This window comes from Molothrus ater, chromosome 7 (genome assembly GCF_012460135.2).
Source record: "Molothrus ater isolate BHLD 08-10-18 breed brown headed cowbird chromosome 7, BPBGC_Mater_1.1, whole genome shotgun sequence".
Classification (NCBI taxonomy): domain Eukaryota; kingdom Metazoa; phylum Chordata; class Aves; order Passeriformes; family Icteridae; genus Molothrus; species Molothrus ater.
In genome coordinates, this window is record NC_050484.2 from 4,924,391 (window position 1) to 4,940,718 (window position 16,328).

Consider the following 16,328-nt stretch of genomic DNA (forward strand, 5'->3'; position numbering starts at 1 on the left):
AGCCTCCTCTCATGCAGTTCCATCAGGACAATTACTTGAATAAAGACTTCAGTATTATGTTCAGGATGCGCATATAAAAACCAACATAATAACATGCAGAATCAACTCCAGTGAAAAGGGATGATGATCTCACATATGGCATGAATATATGTTCCAAGCAGACCTTCAGCAGCTACTTAGGGAGACACTGAGCTGCTGAATCATAGGTAAATTAAAGTGCAGTTTTCTTTCACTCACCTTTTTGAAGATGTTCATTCCCAGGTCTGTGGAGAGATCTGGAACTGCTGGTCTACGCAAGTTGGTCAGTGAAACCTTGGAAAATGCCTCTGTGCTTAGTGACTTTTCTTCCTCATTACACTTTATTGTCAGATCCTGCAGCTCCCAAAAGAAGACAAACACAAGGAGAAATAGAGGATAATCAGCCTTGAAAAAGGAGCTGCTTCCTAGAACTATCATAGGAGCCCTGTAGAAGAAAAAGACTCCATTCATTACACAAAAACATTTACACATTTAAAGAAAAATAAATGAACAAAATTTAGAAACTTCCAGAATTATTTACTTTGACTAACCTTTCAGTCACCAAAGGGAAAAAGTACAGCACACTGTAGGGAAAGCCTCAGGCATTGCTGTCAGCCTGGTGTGGTGGCATGGAAGAACATGTTTGATTGTGATCCCAGGTAAGACTCGAAGTAACTGATGAGGTCTTTGAGATCTTGGTTTAAGTCCATGAGCAATCATAATGGTTACCCTTTGTAAAGTGCTTCATTTAAGATCCATGCCCTTAATAACACACACTTTTAAATACATATTTTGGGACTAAACTGCAAAGAAGCAACACTGTCCCTTCAAGAAACTTAATTTTCAGAAAATTTATTTACTCAAAGAAATCTAAGACTTCTAAATCATTAAACATGCTTCACTTGTACTAAGAGGGCTCCCCGTCCATCATTTTTCATATGAAACTTCCCCACTTTGCTGTATCACAGATGTCCCACAACAGCAAAAACCATGAGGCTCACTCACCCCAGCTTCAGTAGAGCTTACTCAATTCACCTCTGCATCAAACAACACACGCCATACCTGCCTGCTGCAAAGAAGGAAACTGGCACAAACTCAGCCTCCAGCCATCTGCTCTCAGTAGAGACCTAATGCCCATCTTCCATGAGATGTTTGTGCAGCTGACCTGACCAAACTCCCTCAGGGTAATTTGCTTCTGCCTAAATATCAGCTTTTTTCCAATTGAATGCTCTTTTTCTTTGCTGTCCCACCAGAACTATTCAGCTGAAAAAGCAGGTCAGGTTAAAACACCTTTCTGCTTTCAATGCAAAGATAGCCATATGTCAGGGATAGATGAAGTGACCACTGTGACAGGTTTAGATTCTGCCTAGCCAGACTGCAAATTGCAGAGCCAGCTTCTGCAGCACACAAGTGTGCAGTTTATGCACAACAAGGTCCAGAAGGACCTGATGAAGCCTTTGCAGCTGAAGCCTGACAGCAGTTACAGTGTTTGCAGTACCAAATATTGGGGGGGTCACAAATTTTTCAGAAACTTTTCAGACTAATCAGAAACTACCCTTGAATCCTCCCTCTTAATTTTATCAGGACAAGAATGAGACGCACAGCAGCAAGTCTCCTCCTCACCACTGTTTGTAGAACAAAGGTATGCATATCTACCACTTTGCATCTATGATTAGAGTCAGAGGAGTCACACATAAAATCCAATACACAGTAAATCAGGATTCAACCCTAGCCACTCTCAACAGTGAGGCCAGCAAGTACTCCATATGGCTTTTTTCTTAGCCTTTATGGCTCTCTGGCCCCTGCTGGCTATAAAACATTGTATGAAATTATTTTGGATTAAGTATCTTTGTCCATTGGTTACTAAGTCAGTGTATACTAGGTGGTTTTTCTTTACTCAGTTTTTGCCTGCCAGTTTACATCTTTCCTGCTGAAACACAGTGTGCCAATGTTTTTGAGAAGTTATTGATCAACTGAGTAGAAATGATGACACTGTGTTAGGAATTTCAGGTCAAGACTGAAAAACCAGGCTTTAAGCATAACCCTGTGTCAGACAAGCTTGAGAAGCCTCAGCATACAACCCCTTGTGTTAACAGAAAGGAGAAATCCCAGCCTTTGGGAGGTGGCACTCTCTGCTGTGAACAGCCTTGTTTGATGAGACTTATGTAAGAATAGCAGTAAAATTCCTGCTGTTGGCTGGGATGAACTAGAACCCAGCTGCTTCTGTGTGTTTCAGTCCTCAAAGTTGTAAAGAAGGGGGGCATGAGTTGAAAATTTTGCTGCCTGGAAGACCATTTCACTTCCTCCATCACAGCTTTTATGCTCAACAAACTGCAACCCTGGAACAGGATTCTATATTAAAGAAGTATGGCAAAAATACACCAGACTGACACAGAGGTCACCAAAAGCACTCAAACTCAGCCTTGGAGAGAAGCATGCCCTGGACAGTCCTCACATGAACAGCCACAATGTACCCAGTGGAATTGCCAAATGGATTTAACAGAACAATATTAGAGAAGAGCAAAGGAGTCTCCTGCAAGTGAAAGAGTTTATGCTTGTCTTCCAGATTTTGAGCATCTGGGGTCTACTGGAAAAAAAATATTTCACCTTCCTTCCACTCAATACCTGTCAGAGTCCCAAAAGCAGCAGTTTTAGGAAAAACACCAAGAATTCTGAGATTTCCAACTCCAAAAAAGACATTTGATAGCAAAATAAACACATCTTTTATTCAAGTGTGACATAAAATTGGAAGGCAAAAGTAGAATCTCTGGTAAATTTTGTAAGGCAGCACCATCAACTAAGTAAATCGGCATTTGCTGCACATGACAGGAAGAGAGGGCACAACGTAAAAGTAGCACAAATCCACAAGGAGATTAACTGAAAATGCAATAACATTCCTTTTTTAACTCTGGAACAGGTCAACAACACAAAAAAATATTTAAGCTCAAACACAAAGCTCTTTACTGCAGCAAGGTCAGGCAGACAGGGCTCACTGTCCAGCAAACAGGGAGCAAGACTTGACACCTATTAGGACAGTTTCTCTACTAAGACTTTTTTTTTTTGCAAATATAAAAGTTATGTAATAACAGCACAAGTACCAACATGGAGAGCTTTTGCTCACTGCCACTGTTTGCCAAGCCTAATTCAATATTTTAGCACAAGAGTTTGTCTGAAGTGTGCAGTCCTGTGCTAAACACAGTTCCATTTCTCTCATTTGAGGGAGTACACCAGAGAAGCTCAGTGGGTCCTGACCATTACACTGTAATGCAAAGGCATTGGTAACCATGTCTTCTGACAACTGCATTAGCACATTCTCACATTAAAAACTAATGTGAGGAAATTAAAAGGAATTCTCACATTAAAAACTAATGTTATCCCAGTTCACCCTAGATTAATTATCCCAAATCAACACTACAGCTCTCAGCCGTCACCAGCTGTGACCCTCTGCATCAGATTCTGCCCTTCTGAATCAATGCAGGTACCTGACTGTAAGATTGATCTGGAAGTGAGCTCATACCAAAGCTGAGCCCATCACTACCTGTTCAGCAACCACCCCACAGCATCACCACCACAGCAATTACTTTCTCACCACCAGCAACTCCTCACCTGGGTTTTGTGGGTGTTCACCAGAGAGGGTGCAGCAGCCACCATGGAGCTGCTACGAGGCCTTGGCAGAGGGGTAACCTCAGGCTCAGGGGGCTTCTCAGGTTTCTCCTGCAGCATGTGCCTCAGCCTCTGCAGGTAGTACATCAGCGACCACTGCGTGCCCTCCTCAGACCAGTGGGGCTGCAGCAGGCAGCGCAGCACAGCCACGTCGAAGTAGGTGGCGTAGCGAGACTTCTGGCATGGTGGAATCACCAAGGACACCCTGTTCCAAAAGGCAGGGATAGAAATGTCAGTCCTCAGACTCCTTAGGCCTTCTCAGATACTCAGCTCTCTGCATAAAGTCCTTTGGGATTAAGGTGCCTAACTGAGGAAAGCATTATTGAAGGCATCTAACTGGATATTTGGCTTTCAGGTGCCCAGAGGACTCCAACACATGCTGTCAGGGGTTTTCTGGGATAGAGGTGCTTTCTTAAACTGTGATCTGAAGATAAACCTCCAGTACCTGTGCTCAGTAATTTGTTCAGCATGAAAAAGACAACCCTCATGCATCTGCAGCTCTGATACTCATAATATTTAGGAATGGTTTACATTTGCTCATATCAGGCCTTACTTAAGAAAAAGCAGGCAAGGCAGCTAAGTTGGTTAACCTTTTAAACTAATTAAATCAATTCCTATATAAATAAAAGCTACTATTATGAGCATTCTTTGCCAAGGTGTTCTAGAGAAAAGCACCTTCTAAAACCCTCATTATAATTTTATTGCCCTATCAATTTCCCAGTAGATTTCCTAAGTATTGGAGAAATTAGTGCACACAAAAGCAAGGCATCTGTAAGTGAGCTTCATAGATGAGAATCTAGAACGCAGCTGTATATCATTCATAGACAATGCTGTTGCAATAAATTGCCCTAAAGTTTTTATTCCTAATCTTTTACACAACTTTTCTCCCAGCAGAGTACAACTGGCCTGATCTACCCTCTGGACAGTCGCTAGCTGTCAGGAGACAATCTGTCAGAAAGGAGCAAGTGAAAGACAGTCACAGGAATAAGAATCACATGGTAAGAGGTGTGAAATCCTGAGGGTGGTGCAGGAACTCTGGAAATTGTTTTTTTTTTTTGTCTGCTGAATACACATTTTGAAAGTTTCCACTCTAGATTAGAAACAGACCTCTGTGACCTGTTTATTTCTGGGATTCTATAAAAATTAAGAGTGCTTTCATGCCCTATATTCCCAGGCATTTCAGAATCATCACAAGAATATCAAGCTGGTGTTCTATCTTTTGTTAAAAGCCATTTTTATTATCAGCTCTGCAAGTAGTGTGGACAGGTCATCCCCATCTCCACCACATTCTGAACAGATGGATCCAAGGCCATGGTCCAGGAAAGCCCTAGGGAACAGCAGCAACACTGAGCCCTGGGACCTCTGAGAGCTCAAGTGCTTTGCTGGATCTCTGCCCTGTACCCCCAAGGCAGGCATGGAGCTGGCAAAGGAGAAAGAAGTGTGCATGGAACACTGACATCAACTGGAATAAAATGAACCCTGCTCCATCTCACATGCCTGGAAACAGGGAGCAGGTGTCAGGGCTGGGCTTGGATCAACACGTGGATCCAGAGCTCAAACTTGCAGAAGATGGTTTGCTGCCAGCCCCACAAGCCAATGCTGGAGGCACTTGGAAACTGCAGACCAGCCTGTGTCAGCATATGCCACACTACACAAAATACACACACTCAAAGTTTCTCCCCTAGTGCTGTATTCCAGGTAAAAAGGCTGCAAGTTTGACAACTTTGAAATGAGCTGTCACAAAAACCTGAAAAACTGATTTAGGAAAGAAAACAACATGAAATGGGAATATGCTGTAACATTTTCCCCATAAACCTGATGTGAAAGGTGGTTTTGTCAAAGTTTAGGCTGTGCCACATAGATCTAGCCTGCAAAAAGCCAGAAGTATACCCAAAGTATCCCAGCAAAGGAAATAAAAACCTGTCATCCCAGTAGCAATTGTGAAAGGCCTCTGCAGGACCCTGAGCAGTGTATGGGGCTAAATAAACAGCTTTTCATGCTCCCCTATCTGTGACACAGGCAAACCTGAGGCATGACACAGGCTGGAGCAAGGCATGTTCTCCTTATGAAATATTTCTGACTTCCTGCAAAGTCTATTTCCCAGGCAGCCTGTTCAAGGTAGCAGCTGGATAAAGGGCTGTGGTTTATTTGCTTCAGGATTAAACTGAATCATCTCTTTATGGAGAATTACACTGCATGGAGGAGCCACACTCAGCTAGGATCAGAACAAGCCATTTGTTTTGACAGTTTCTGAAGAACCATAAATTCAACTCTGTAGTTCATTGAGAGGAAAAATCTAGTGCTTGTATAATCAGCTGATGGTTGCCTGTGACTGCAGGGAAAGTGGAAATGCAGCCTTCCTTCAACCCCTGGCCAAGGACAAAGGAATACTTTGGCTGTTGGTAAGCAGAGTAAACAACATTTGTTCCACAGTTATCTGCTGCTTGGCAACCAAAGCTCCCTGTACAGCCTTAACTCATCAATGAGTTCTGCAAATGAGGAGGCATAATGATGCTCTCTTCAAAGCCTGTCTGGAGCTTCATCCCCATGGCAACCACCAGACCCTGCTTGATAAATTGATCACCTGATTCTGTCTTCTTAAAAGGTTGCTTATTTCTTACAGCAGCAGTGCACTCTCTGAGCAGTACTGTTCACACACAGAAAGGCAGCTCTGTCCCCACCTTCAGTTTTACTGGTTCACAGTAATACAAATTAAATACAGATCCAGAACTGACAACAGGCTTGATAAAAAAACCCCAAGGGATTTTTTTTATCTCATTCATGATGGGATGAGAGCCTTAAGGAATAGTTTTTTCCTTTGCACCAATGAAAAGATGCCCTGAGCTCCCATTTGAGAGATCAGAGCTGTTCCTAGCTGATACTCAGAAAAATCACTCCATTCTATATTTCTGTCACTGTAATGAAGCCATTTCTTAAAAATGCAGTGTTTTGGATATGATATTTCCCCAAGGAGAAGCAACAGGACCAGCGTTTTCAGGTGTTCAAGTGAACTCCTTAAATCCACAGAGACTTAAAATTACAGCCCTCCCTCAGCAAAATCTCTGAAAACACTCATCATCCTGATTTACTTTATGGCCCTACTGAGTGTCCAGCGCTACTGAAAATCTACTTCTATCTTTCTGTGCCAAAATTTAGATGAATTTATTAGTGCCAAGCTGGGAACCAGAGTCTGAGCACTGTAGGACAAGCTGGAAGCACATTTTCATAGCTGTGCTTCTTTGTTAGTCTGTTCCTTTGGGTCAGTAAAGCCAGCCATGCAGCAGGATGCAAAGGAGACATAATGAAGGCAGTGGAAAGAGGCTTGCAGAAATTCTTTGCTAGGGGGAAAGAAAATCTGGTCAGAAGGAAGCCAGATAATATACCAGTTGCCTGAAGGTGAAACTAGCCTGGAAGGGGTGAACCTGAGGGTTATTTTTTGAGTCTTGAATTCCAGCATTCTAGAACAGACCAAAGAAACTGTCCCAACAGGCCAGCTAGAGATTTCTCTGAAGAGAGAAGCATTGAGTAACAAGTGCTGCCATCTTTTTCATCACCCAGAGCTGAGATCTGTTGAATTAAGAATTTGATACCAACATCCAACACCCTCAGCATGTCCAGACAAAAGTGCATGCAAGATGGACTTGTGTGACCTCCACCGCTAAATCACACGAGCCCAAGTTTCTCCTGAAAGCCTTTGTACCTGGGATGTGCAGAACTTCTCTCCTGGGAGGTCTGGGAGGACACACTTCCCTCCAAGGAATTTCCAGGGTGACATGCTGAACCAGAAGCCTTTGGAGGTACAGGATCTGGCTGTGTTGTCTCACAGACCACCTGCAGTCCCTTGAGATAGTTGCAAAAAAGAAAATAGGCACACCAACATAGGTATATAAACATTTATTGCTCTCATGTTAGTTGTATAACTGCAATTTGAGTTTAGACATTTGAGTTTAAATATTGAGTTTAGTTACTTTTACACCATAAAACCATGGAAAAACTGATCAAGCCTGGGGCTTCTCAATACAAGGCATTGTACAGACAAAGGGTACATTGTACAGGTCTCTTGCCCAGGAGAATGATTTGGGATGGAAGGGACCTTAAAATCAGACTCCAACCCTCCTGCCATACACAAGAACAGGCTTCCATCCTATAAGACAGGAAAAGGCCAAGGAGGATCCAGATAAATATACCCCACAGCCTTTGGTTCCACTGCAAACAAGGCTGGGAGCCTTAGTTGTGAATAAGTGCAATTTCTGGAGATGAAATACTTTAGGGTGGTAACTGCAAGCTCTCTTTCAACATTTATTCCCCCCTCCCTCAGCACCTTATTCAAGCTTGTCAAACCTTAGCACAGAACTTACCTCAGTACGTCCACTGTCCAGATTAGGGGATTCACAGGTCACACTTTGATTATTGGTGGGAGAACTTCTCTTGGCTGAGGAAAGAAGTCAAAGCAGGACACTTCAGGAAATGCCTCCTGCTCTATAATGTACCTAGTATAAAGTATTATAATAAAAGGATAAACCAAAAAAAAACAAAGCCAGCCATCTATCTGCTGCAAACTTCCTAGGCACTAGTCACAGCCATAAAAAGAAAATAGGACTGTTAGTTTTTTCAACTCTTTCTATTGTGTTGTCAACAACACTGTCTACTGAAAAATCTCTATTTCTTTAAAATTAAATTTGAATATAAATTTCACCCTAAATCCATTCACCACCAATTGTGTTTTCCTGTGCAGAGTAGTCCCCTTTATTTTGGATCTCTTCATCCTATTTGTACATATATTCAGGTCCTTTTCTAGGTTACATCACTCAGAGTGTATTGTGATTCACAATTTGCCAAATGCCTTCAGCACAGGAAATACATGGATGTCACACAAAATTTGAATTACAATACTGTAGCAGACCAAGGGTAACACACAGACTGGGATGACAAGTCTTGAAATCCTGTGTTGAAAGCAGTGCAGATATGACTGAATCAGACTGCAAAACAAATACTGCAAAGCTTCTTCATTCATTTTTTTTATTTGTTGTTTGAAGGAAAATTTAAGTAAATTTGACTTTTTTTTTCCCACCTTGAGAAAATGCTAAGATAGCAGAATCTTCCTACACATAAAAGGCCTCATTCCAATTAGTATTTCTGTCCTGCTGAAAAAACTTTCAAAACATAAAAAAATATTTTCCTTCCAGATTTCACATCTGGAATTTTTAGGGATTTTCACATAGACCTACAGAAAAAATCCAATAGCCAAAGAAAATTTCCTCTGTTAGGTCTAGGGCTAAAATACTATATTTTAATTCTAGAAGTTGAAGAAGAGGGACAAAGAGTAAGGTGTAAAAGACTGTTTTAAATCATTTGGAAGACCTGAATCTTGTTAATTCTGGACTTTCCCACTAGGTCTACTAAGTCTTCATAACAAAATATGGCATCCAAAATGACCTGTTATCAGAAAAAACTAATTTAGTGAATTACATTTTCACTATGGTGAAAACTACAGTTTCGTGCTTTTGAGAACTGGAAGCAATGGTACAGCAGTATATCTTGCTCACTTTCAATTCAACACCATGCAGGAATTATAAAAAAAGTATTGTCTCAAAGATAACAGCAAAAATGGGGTTTTTTTTAGGACTAGGCCAGACAAAAATACTTGGAAGCCAAAGCCCGGGAAGCCTCAGCACTCAACTCCAATCTCACTATGGCTGAAGCACAAAGGAAAAGTAACCCCCTTCCAGTATTCAAAAGTGAATTTACAACCTAGGCCTTCTTTGGACTCTCTTGAAACTATGTTTTCTAATTTCATAACATGCTGTAAATCAAATTTTAGACAGCAGAACCACCTGTGTGCTCTTCACTGTTCATTTTTGTCCAGTGCCAGTTTGGGAAAGATTTCCTCACTCATGTCAGGCTGCAGTGAGATCCTGTCTTCACCCTTCTTAGCAACTAAGGAAGATAAGGCTAACAGAAATTATATGAGGCTGACAAATGATAACTACTGAAAAGTTACTAATTTCCCATCTGTGATGGTTCTCCCATCTCCTATTTAATTATTCTGCAAATGCCAATTGACTCTGAGGGGAACAACCTTAAACTACTCTGAGGTTTGACTAGTTCCTGCAGGATCAACATATTCCTCCATGTACAGAATGCAAGGGCAGCACCAGGCAAGCAAAGGCAAAGCTTTCCCAGGTCTCAGGAGCTCCACCACCACAGCAAAGTCACAGACCTGTAACGATGTTCCTGATGGGTTTCACAAGAGCATTGAAGGCAGAAACTTCAGGCTGCCTATGTTCCCACATTGGCTGCCAAATGACAAGGCCGCTAGCCAACCGGAACGTCAGGTCGGACTCCTAAAGAGAAAAACAAAACAAACAAAACCTTGTTTTCACTCTGCAAAGCCTGTCATTTCTTACAGGATACCATGTGCAGCTGTCCAGTCAGTACATGGTATGTACAGTCAGTAACTCAAGGGCTACTGACAGTATTCAGCAGGGTCTACACATGTCAACTACAGGTAGTAAAAAATCACAGGGAAGCTTCAGTCCAAAAATATGCAAAGGCTTTTTTCAAGTGAAATTCCTATCCTAGTCAATGAACCCTGGTTTTCCCTGGACATTAAGCTGTAATAGAAAAGGCCATTCTTGTTACAAAGTATCCCTTTTAATTATACATAATCACTTTATTTAGTATTCAAACTCAACTTTAGGATTTACACTCAAAGTCTTGAACTGCTTCCCCAAAAGAATATTAAATACTTAAGCATTACTTAGAAATTGAGGAAACATGTAACAGATTACTGTGAAGTAGTGGTACACGTTACTGTCATTATCATTAGCACTGTTAGTACTTGAACTCTGTCAATACATAGAGACTGGTACTACTTCCACCCTTGTGCTAACCCTGCTTTACATATGCAAGCAGCTGAAATCATATCAATTAGTACACAAGTAAATCTTAGCAGGATCAAGGGGGCAGCTATGCACTTACCTGACCTCATGTCAGATTTACATGGGGAGACACAGATGTCAGTACAGCCCCAGCTACCCCCATGAGGCAAACAAACACGGTAACAGCAGTTTTGGTGGTGTAATTTCAGGTGCACAGCACTCTCCTATTGAGACAGCCCCAGATGCCTTGGCATTTGGAATGGATGATGCAGACAGAGCTACAGGAATGGCAGGAACCCACTGCTTGTAGCTCCCCAGCCCTTCTATTCCCCCCCTCTGTTAGTGCTCTCTCATCATAATCAACTCACAAGCTTGGTTTTAATTACTGTTTCTACTAATAGCAGCTTGCAAAGCTTTCAGAGCTGCCAGCAGTGACACTGCATTTTCACTTGGCACTGCCAGCTTGCGGTGACATGCCAACACTCCTACCTACAGCTATGCACTTAAAGAACTACATGCAGCCCCCAAAGCCTGACTTAAAAACATTTTGCTGAAGACAAAAATCCTCCCAGAAGTTAGGAATTGAACAGTTTAGGTCTGTCTATGTGAACATGCATTACTTCCTTGAGCCCATGCATTACTCTGGCTATCAGGTAGTGTTCTTCCCCTGAGACTCAGAAGACACCAAGAGGACACTGCTCACTTAGTGAACCACTTACATGCCTCATTTAACTCCTTTCCTGCACTTCATTTTGATGACACAAATGTGCATGCTTTAATTGGCTTTTCAATGTTGATCATCACAGTGTTCCAGAGATCTGAGATTCTCAAGGTAGACTTGAGGTACTGTTATTAACCCCATCTTGAAAACAACATGCCAGAAAGATTAATATTAAAGATTGGAACTCCAATCTCTAATAACCAAGGTCTACCCCCAGTTTCATTCCACTTATTCAAACAGCAGCCTGCATTGTTGTGTGTAGGGCAGGGAAGAATTCAGTGTTTCTTCCTGTCCTGTCCCAGCAGCCCACAGACAACTACTAAACAAGTATGAAAAATCTGGGCTCTAATAAATTAAACACTTCTTTACAGGAACTCAGTAGCAGAAGTAGAGAAATAATCTAGTTATCCAGTCTCGCTTTTACCTGCCTTAATCAAAAGACTTATCTCCTGTTCCTTCCTACTGTTGCAGCATAGAAGGCAGGATTAGAACAGATAGCCCCATCATTTCATGACTTTATGGTCCTTTTTTCAAGGACCTATTCTTTTTCAAGGCCTGGCTGGAAACATAAAGGCTAAATGGCAGCCTCTCAGAGCATGAAGAAAATGTCTTTTCATCACATCACTCTGCAAAGCTAATAAATTAAAAGTAACAGAGGAACCCCAGTAGACAGGAGGCCTGCAGCCTGCTTCACACTTCAGAACAAAGGAATGCTCCATTGCCTTTGCCACTGCCATGCTTGTAACACTGTCCTGCTAATTAGCATCAAGATGATTAGTAATGACAACAACAAACCCCAGTGGCAGCCCCACTGTGGAATCCCTGAAATTCCAGCAAGGCTTTTCTGAGCAATGGCTGAGAATCACTGGAGCAAGTTAAAGCTCATAATCCTTTCTGCAGTTTTCAGGATCCCAGAGACTTCACAGGGGCCACAGATCTTTGCCATTCCCAAAGGCTAAGAATGCCTTACTTTGTATATTTTTGTCTTTGTGCCTGCCTGATGCTGTGGTCATTGTTCATGGCACTGGAAGAATTTCTTCCCAATGGCAGCAGTATTCTGCCAGCTTGGTAAAATATTTCCAGCAGTACCCCAGTGTGCACTGTGAGCTGAATTAAATAACAACCACAAAGGCAGAATCATTCCTTTCCTGCCCAGAGCTGTCTCCACACAAGAACCCCACCAGTGTGCCACTTACTCTAATCCTGTGCACGAGGGGAGCAAAGAGGAACACAAACAGCTCTACTGTGGCCATGGAATTCTGGAAGAACTTCCTCCTGTTATTCTCCTCCTCATCGGTCATGGCGCCGGGCCGGGGATGCCCTGGTGATCCTTGGTTTTCAGCCTGGTGGATAAAGCCACTACTGCTCCCTCCCCAGCTGGAGCCTCTGTCTCCTCCAAATCTGTCATTGCTGCAGTCCTGAGGAGCCTCCAGCAGCATCCAGTGAAGAGTGTGAAGCAGCTTTGTTTCAGCTACTCCTAGCTTATCCTGATGTCCTGTTTGGAAAAATGCATCACATTATCTCACAGGGTTTCCATTAATGATACTGCTCAGAGTTGCACTGGAGGCTGGACATCCAACTCCCAGATAACCATTTGAAAATTAAAATTCTACAATGAAAAGCACCAGCATTCTCTCTCATTATATTTGAGGCCTCCTAAATCAGAAGCCTCCATTTATTTCCCAGCATTTGGAGTTCAGTCTCTGCAATGACAGCAGCATGAACACAGAGTGGTCCCCAAAGAAACTAACTCAACACTCTTGTCTGACTTTATTGAATAAGACAAAATGCCAGTGAGCACTGCAAGGTGCTCAAGCCTGTGTCTTGTTAATGCTCCCTACTGGCATGTCTCAGGAAGCAAATTCCTGCTGAAGTCAGTACCAAAGTAAGTTGGATTTGGACCTGCCTCTCTATGGTCTGATTGACTATCTGCTGAGAGTCACATGCATTGCTCTAAATAAAAATAGGAAGAAAAACCCCCAAAAAACAGAAGATATTCAAAGTACCTGCTGCAACTGGCCACTGCAGCATGCCTTGAAAGAAATACATATTCCTTCAAGGAATCCATGCCTGCTGGGTGCTAAAATAAGTTCTATTATTGCTGGGAAATAACGAGCAAAATATTACTGAATAGCTCATCAGACCACTAACTTCACCAGGGAAGATTTCACAGGTTATCCTCCCATAAAAGAGAAAGACAAACATCAAGAAAGGCAATCCCCAGAAGAAACTAATTAGGATTCAAGGATTTGGAATGTGTTGGCACCCTGAGCAGCAATCTGTCACATTTTGACTGATAGCTTCAATAATGAAAACAAGCTCACACGAGCACTGACCTAGCTTATTCCTGTTGGAGAGCAGTGTTGCAGTGCAGTGCAGCACATGAGGGAGAGCAGCTTGGACAAGCTCCCAGCGAGAAATGCTCTGGATGGCTTCAGAGAGAGCTGGAGAAAGGCCATGCAGCTTGTTTTCCACTAAAACTCTTTCAAAAGACTAAACAACAAAGGAAAAAAAAAGACATTATGTCTATTTCTTCATATTCTTTCCAGTACATGAACATCCTCTTTTTAAAAATCTCTAATTGTATAACTGAAGCAAATTTTATAATATTTGTCCTGAAAAATACAGACTGCAACTAAAGCTCACCAGACACATGGACATGCTTGACTAAGAAATGAATGGACCACATAATATATTTTTTTGCAATATAAGAGAATTGAAGTACCATCTGTATATAAGTCAGTGCTGACATCAAGCTAGACTTGCAGCTGTGCTGGGTAAAGCCAGCTATCCTGGTAGAAGTCACAGGAGCTAGGAAAGCCTGTATTTGTGGAGCTGCTGAGTGCTGGATGTTCTTTAACACGCATGCTCTCTCAGTTTACTGTAACATAAAGGGCAAACCACTAAAGGTATATGGGCCTTAGGAAATGTTTTCACACCCTGTCACAAAAAATAATCAGTGTACAAATTTTTTTTTGTCGAGCTATGATGTAATGGTTTTGTGAGCACTTACAGAGCTGATGGCTGCAGCAAGTTCATTACTTCCACCTCAATCAACACAAAATAAGGCTATCTACAACTGAAATCCCTAAGGAATCTCCTTATTGTTATCTGCTCCAACTGTTTCAATAAATTGTTGCTGTGGTCAGATACAAAGATCCCATTATAGGTCACAAGTGCAGTTATATTCCTTCACTGAAGTACCTACAGCAAAGATAATGACAATGAACATTCTTTACATAAACCAACTTAACCTCATGGTTACCTATTTGCTGTTTCACCAATTTTACCAAGCTCTGGGCAAACTGTTGCCCAAAAGATGTTTCACCAATTTTACCAAGCTCTGGGCAAACTGTTGCCCAAAAGATGCTTCAGAGGCTCTCACTCCAGATTCACAAAACTTATCCTGCAACACCAGCCATACCAATTTTTTTCCCTGTAAAATTGAGGGCGTGGTAATAAGAATAGACTCAGTTACAAAGAAGAAGAGCAAAACAAGTATGTCAAAACACGCTCTCCTGAATGAGCAACCACTCCCAAGCATGACATGCTAACCTGTGCTAACAGGCACCCTCCTGCCTGTGCCAGCAGCTGGGCACATCTGTTCTCTCAGTTTTTGCAGCTCCATTTGCTGGTGTGGGCAGACAGGAGCTCCTCTACCAAGAGGAGTGGTTTGGGTGTCCTGGTGCAAGCACAGTGCCACACCACTGTAGTTTTACAGCACCCAGTCCTGCTCAGAGGCACAGAAACACACATCTATCCTTTAGAGAGGACTATGCCAACAGCCTGAACCCTGAAATACTGACAATAACCACCAGAGCTGCCAGCAAATACCAGTGTGCAGAAGGTCACACTGCTCACCTACTTGAAACACCAGGATGCAGTCAGAAAATGCAATACACTTTTCTTGTGGACTACAAATGGCTGAAATTAGAGGGCATTTGCTGTAATGCATGGGAAAAAAACCCAAATAACTCTTATTTCTAAATGTACTTCAAATAAAGCCTCAAGTTACTGCCAAAAAGGAGGCTTCCTGAGGATTAGTCAAAAATAATGTGCCATGGATCTTGTTACCAGCCACATGTGTTTCTCAGCACCAGGAACAAATAACCTGTCTTCCAGGGAAGGGATGCTTCAACTCACCCTTACAGTGATCTACTGGGGGCCACAGCATGTGAAAGGAAAAGTCTCCTGCCATTCAATCCTATCAGCTCAGGAACGGGGGGCAAAATGAAGGGATACTGATGCTCTGAAAGCCCAGACAGGACAGGGAGAAAAGTAACCATTGTAAGGCCTGATTCCAGTCAGAATTCACAGAGGACAGAGAGTGCATTAGTATAAAGACAACAGAGGTTTAGAGTAAATATCCCAGAAAAGGGATTATCACATAACCAAAGGGGGGAGCAAAGCAGCAAAGTATCCCCAGAAGAACAAGAGGCGCATTGTTACAAATACCACAACGTTTGAAAGAGCCAGTGAAAAACATGAGGATTTACTTATTTTTATCAAAAGAGGACAGGGACCACTCCTTAGTCTTTGCTCCAGCCACACACTCCTATTCCCACTCATCCCTTAGCTCTGGGGCTCACTGAATCCTTCATTCAACCAAGCCAAGCCCCTACACAAGCCAAAAGGAAGGTCAGTGCAGAGGTAAGCAGTTCCTACCCATGTTAGTGAGCTGGACTAGCTCCCTGTAAGGCCTGCCAAGCACCAGTGCTGACCTCACTGAATTGAATGATCTCACCTCCAGCACAGAAGCCAAACCATAAGCTCACACTTTACTAGAGTTGACAAAGCTGTTCAGCTTGCAGGGCAAGGGGGAGAGAAAAAAAAAAAAATCACTGGGATCACCAACCCTATTCTGAAGTGTGACAGAAAACACCTTGTTGCTCCCCGGCTTTCTATTCAAGGTCTCATTCCGGGTACTTCAATAGCATCAGATAGAAAGTTCCCCAGCAATTACCTTCTGCAAGCTCTGCCCCACTGTCTGCATGCTTCAGAAACTCAAGAGGCAGCCAAGGAGTTTGCAATTTCATCTTAGATTA

At 42.4% G+C, this 16,328-nt stretch overlaps 1 protein-coding gene across 11 annotated transcripts in view; it reads right to left on the reverse strand.

Moving 5' to 3' along the window:
* The window catches only part of UNC80 (unc-80 homolog, NALCN channel complex subunit), a 126,324-nt gene that overhangs the window by 104,386 nt on the left and 5,610 nt on the right, over window positions 1-16,328 (reverse strand). For all 11 annotated transcript variants that reach the window (XM_054515404.1, XM_054515399.1, XM_054515403.1 and 8 more), the window contains exons 3-9: window positions 13,620-13,776; window positions 12,480-12,778; window positions 9,902-10,025; window positions 8,040-8,113; window positions 7,382-7,521; window positions 3,625-3,886; window positions 238-372 (exon numbers count right to left, since the gene is read on the reverse strand). In XM_054515404.1, coding sequence (XP_054371379.1) covers window positions 238-372; window positions 3,625-3,886; window positions 7,382-7,521; window positions 8,040-8,113; window positions 9,902-10,025; window positions 12,480-12,778; window positions 13,620-13,776 — 1,191 coding nt within the window. The remainder of the gene's footprint in view (window positions 1-237; window positions 373-3,624; window positions 3,887-7,381; window positions 7,522-8,039; window positions 8,114-9,901; window positions 10,026-12,479; window positions 12,779-13,619; window positions 13,777-16,328) is intronic.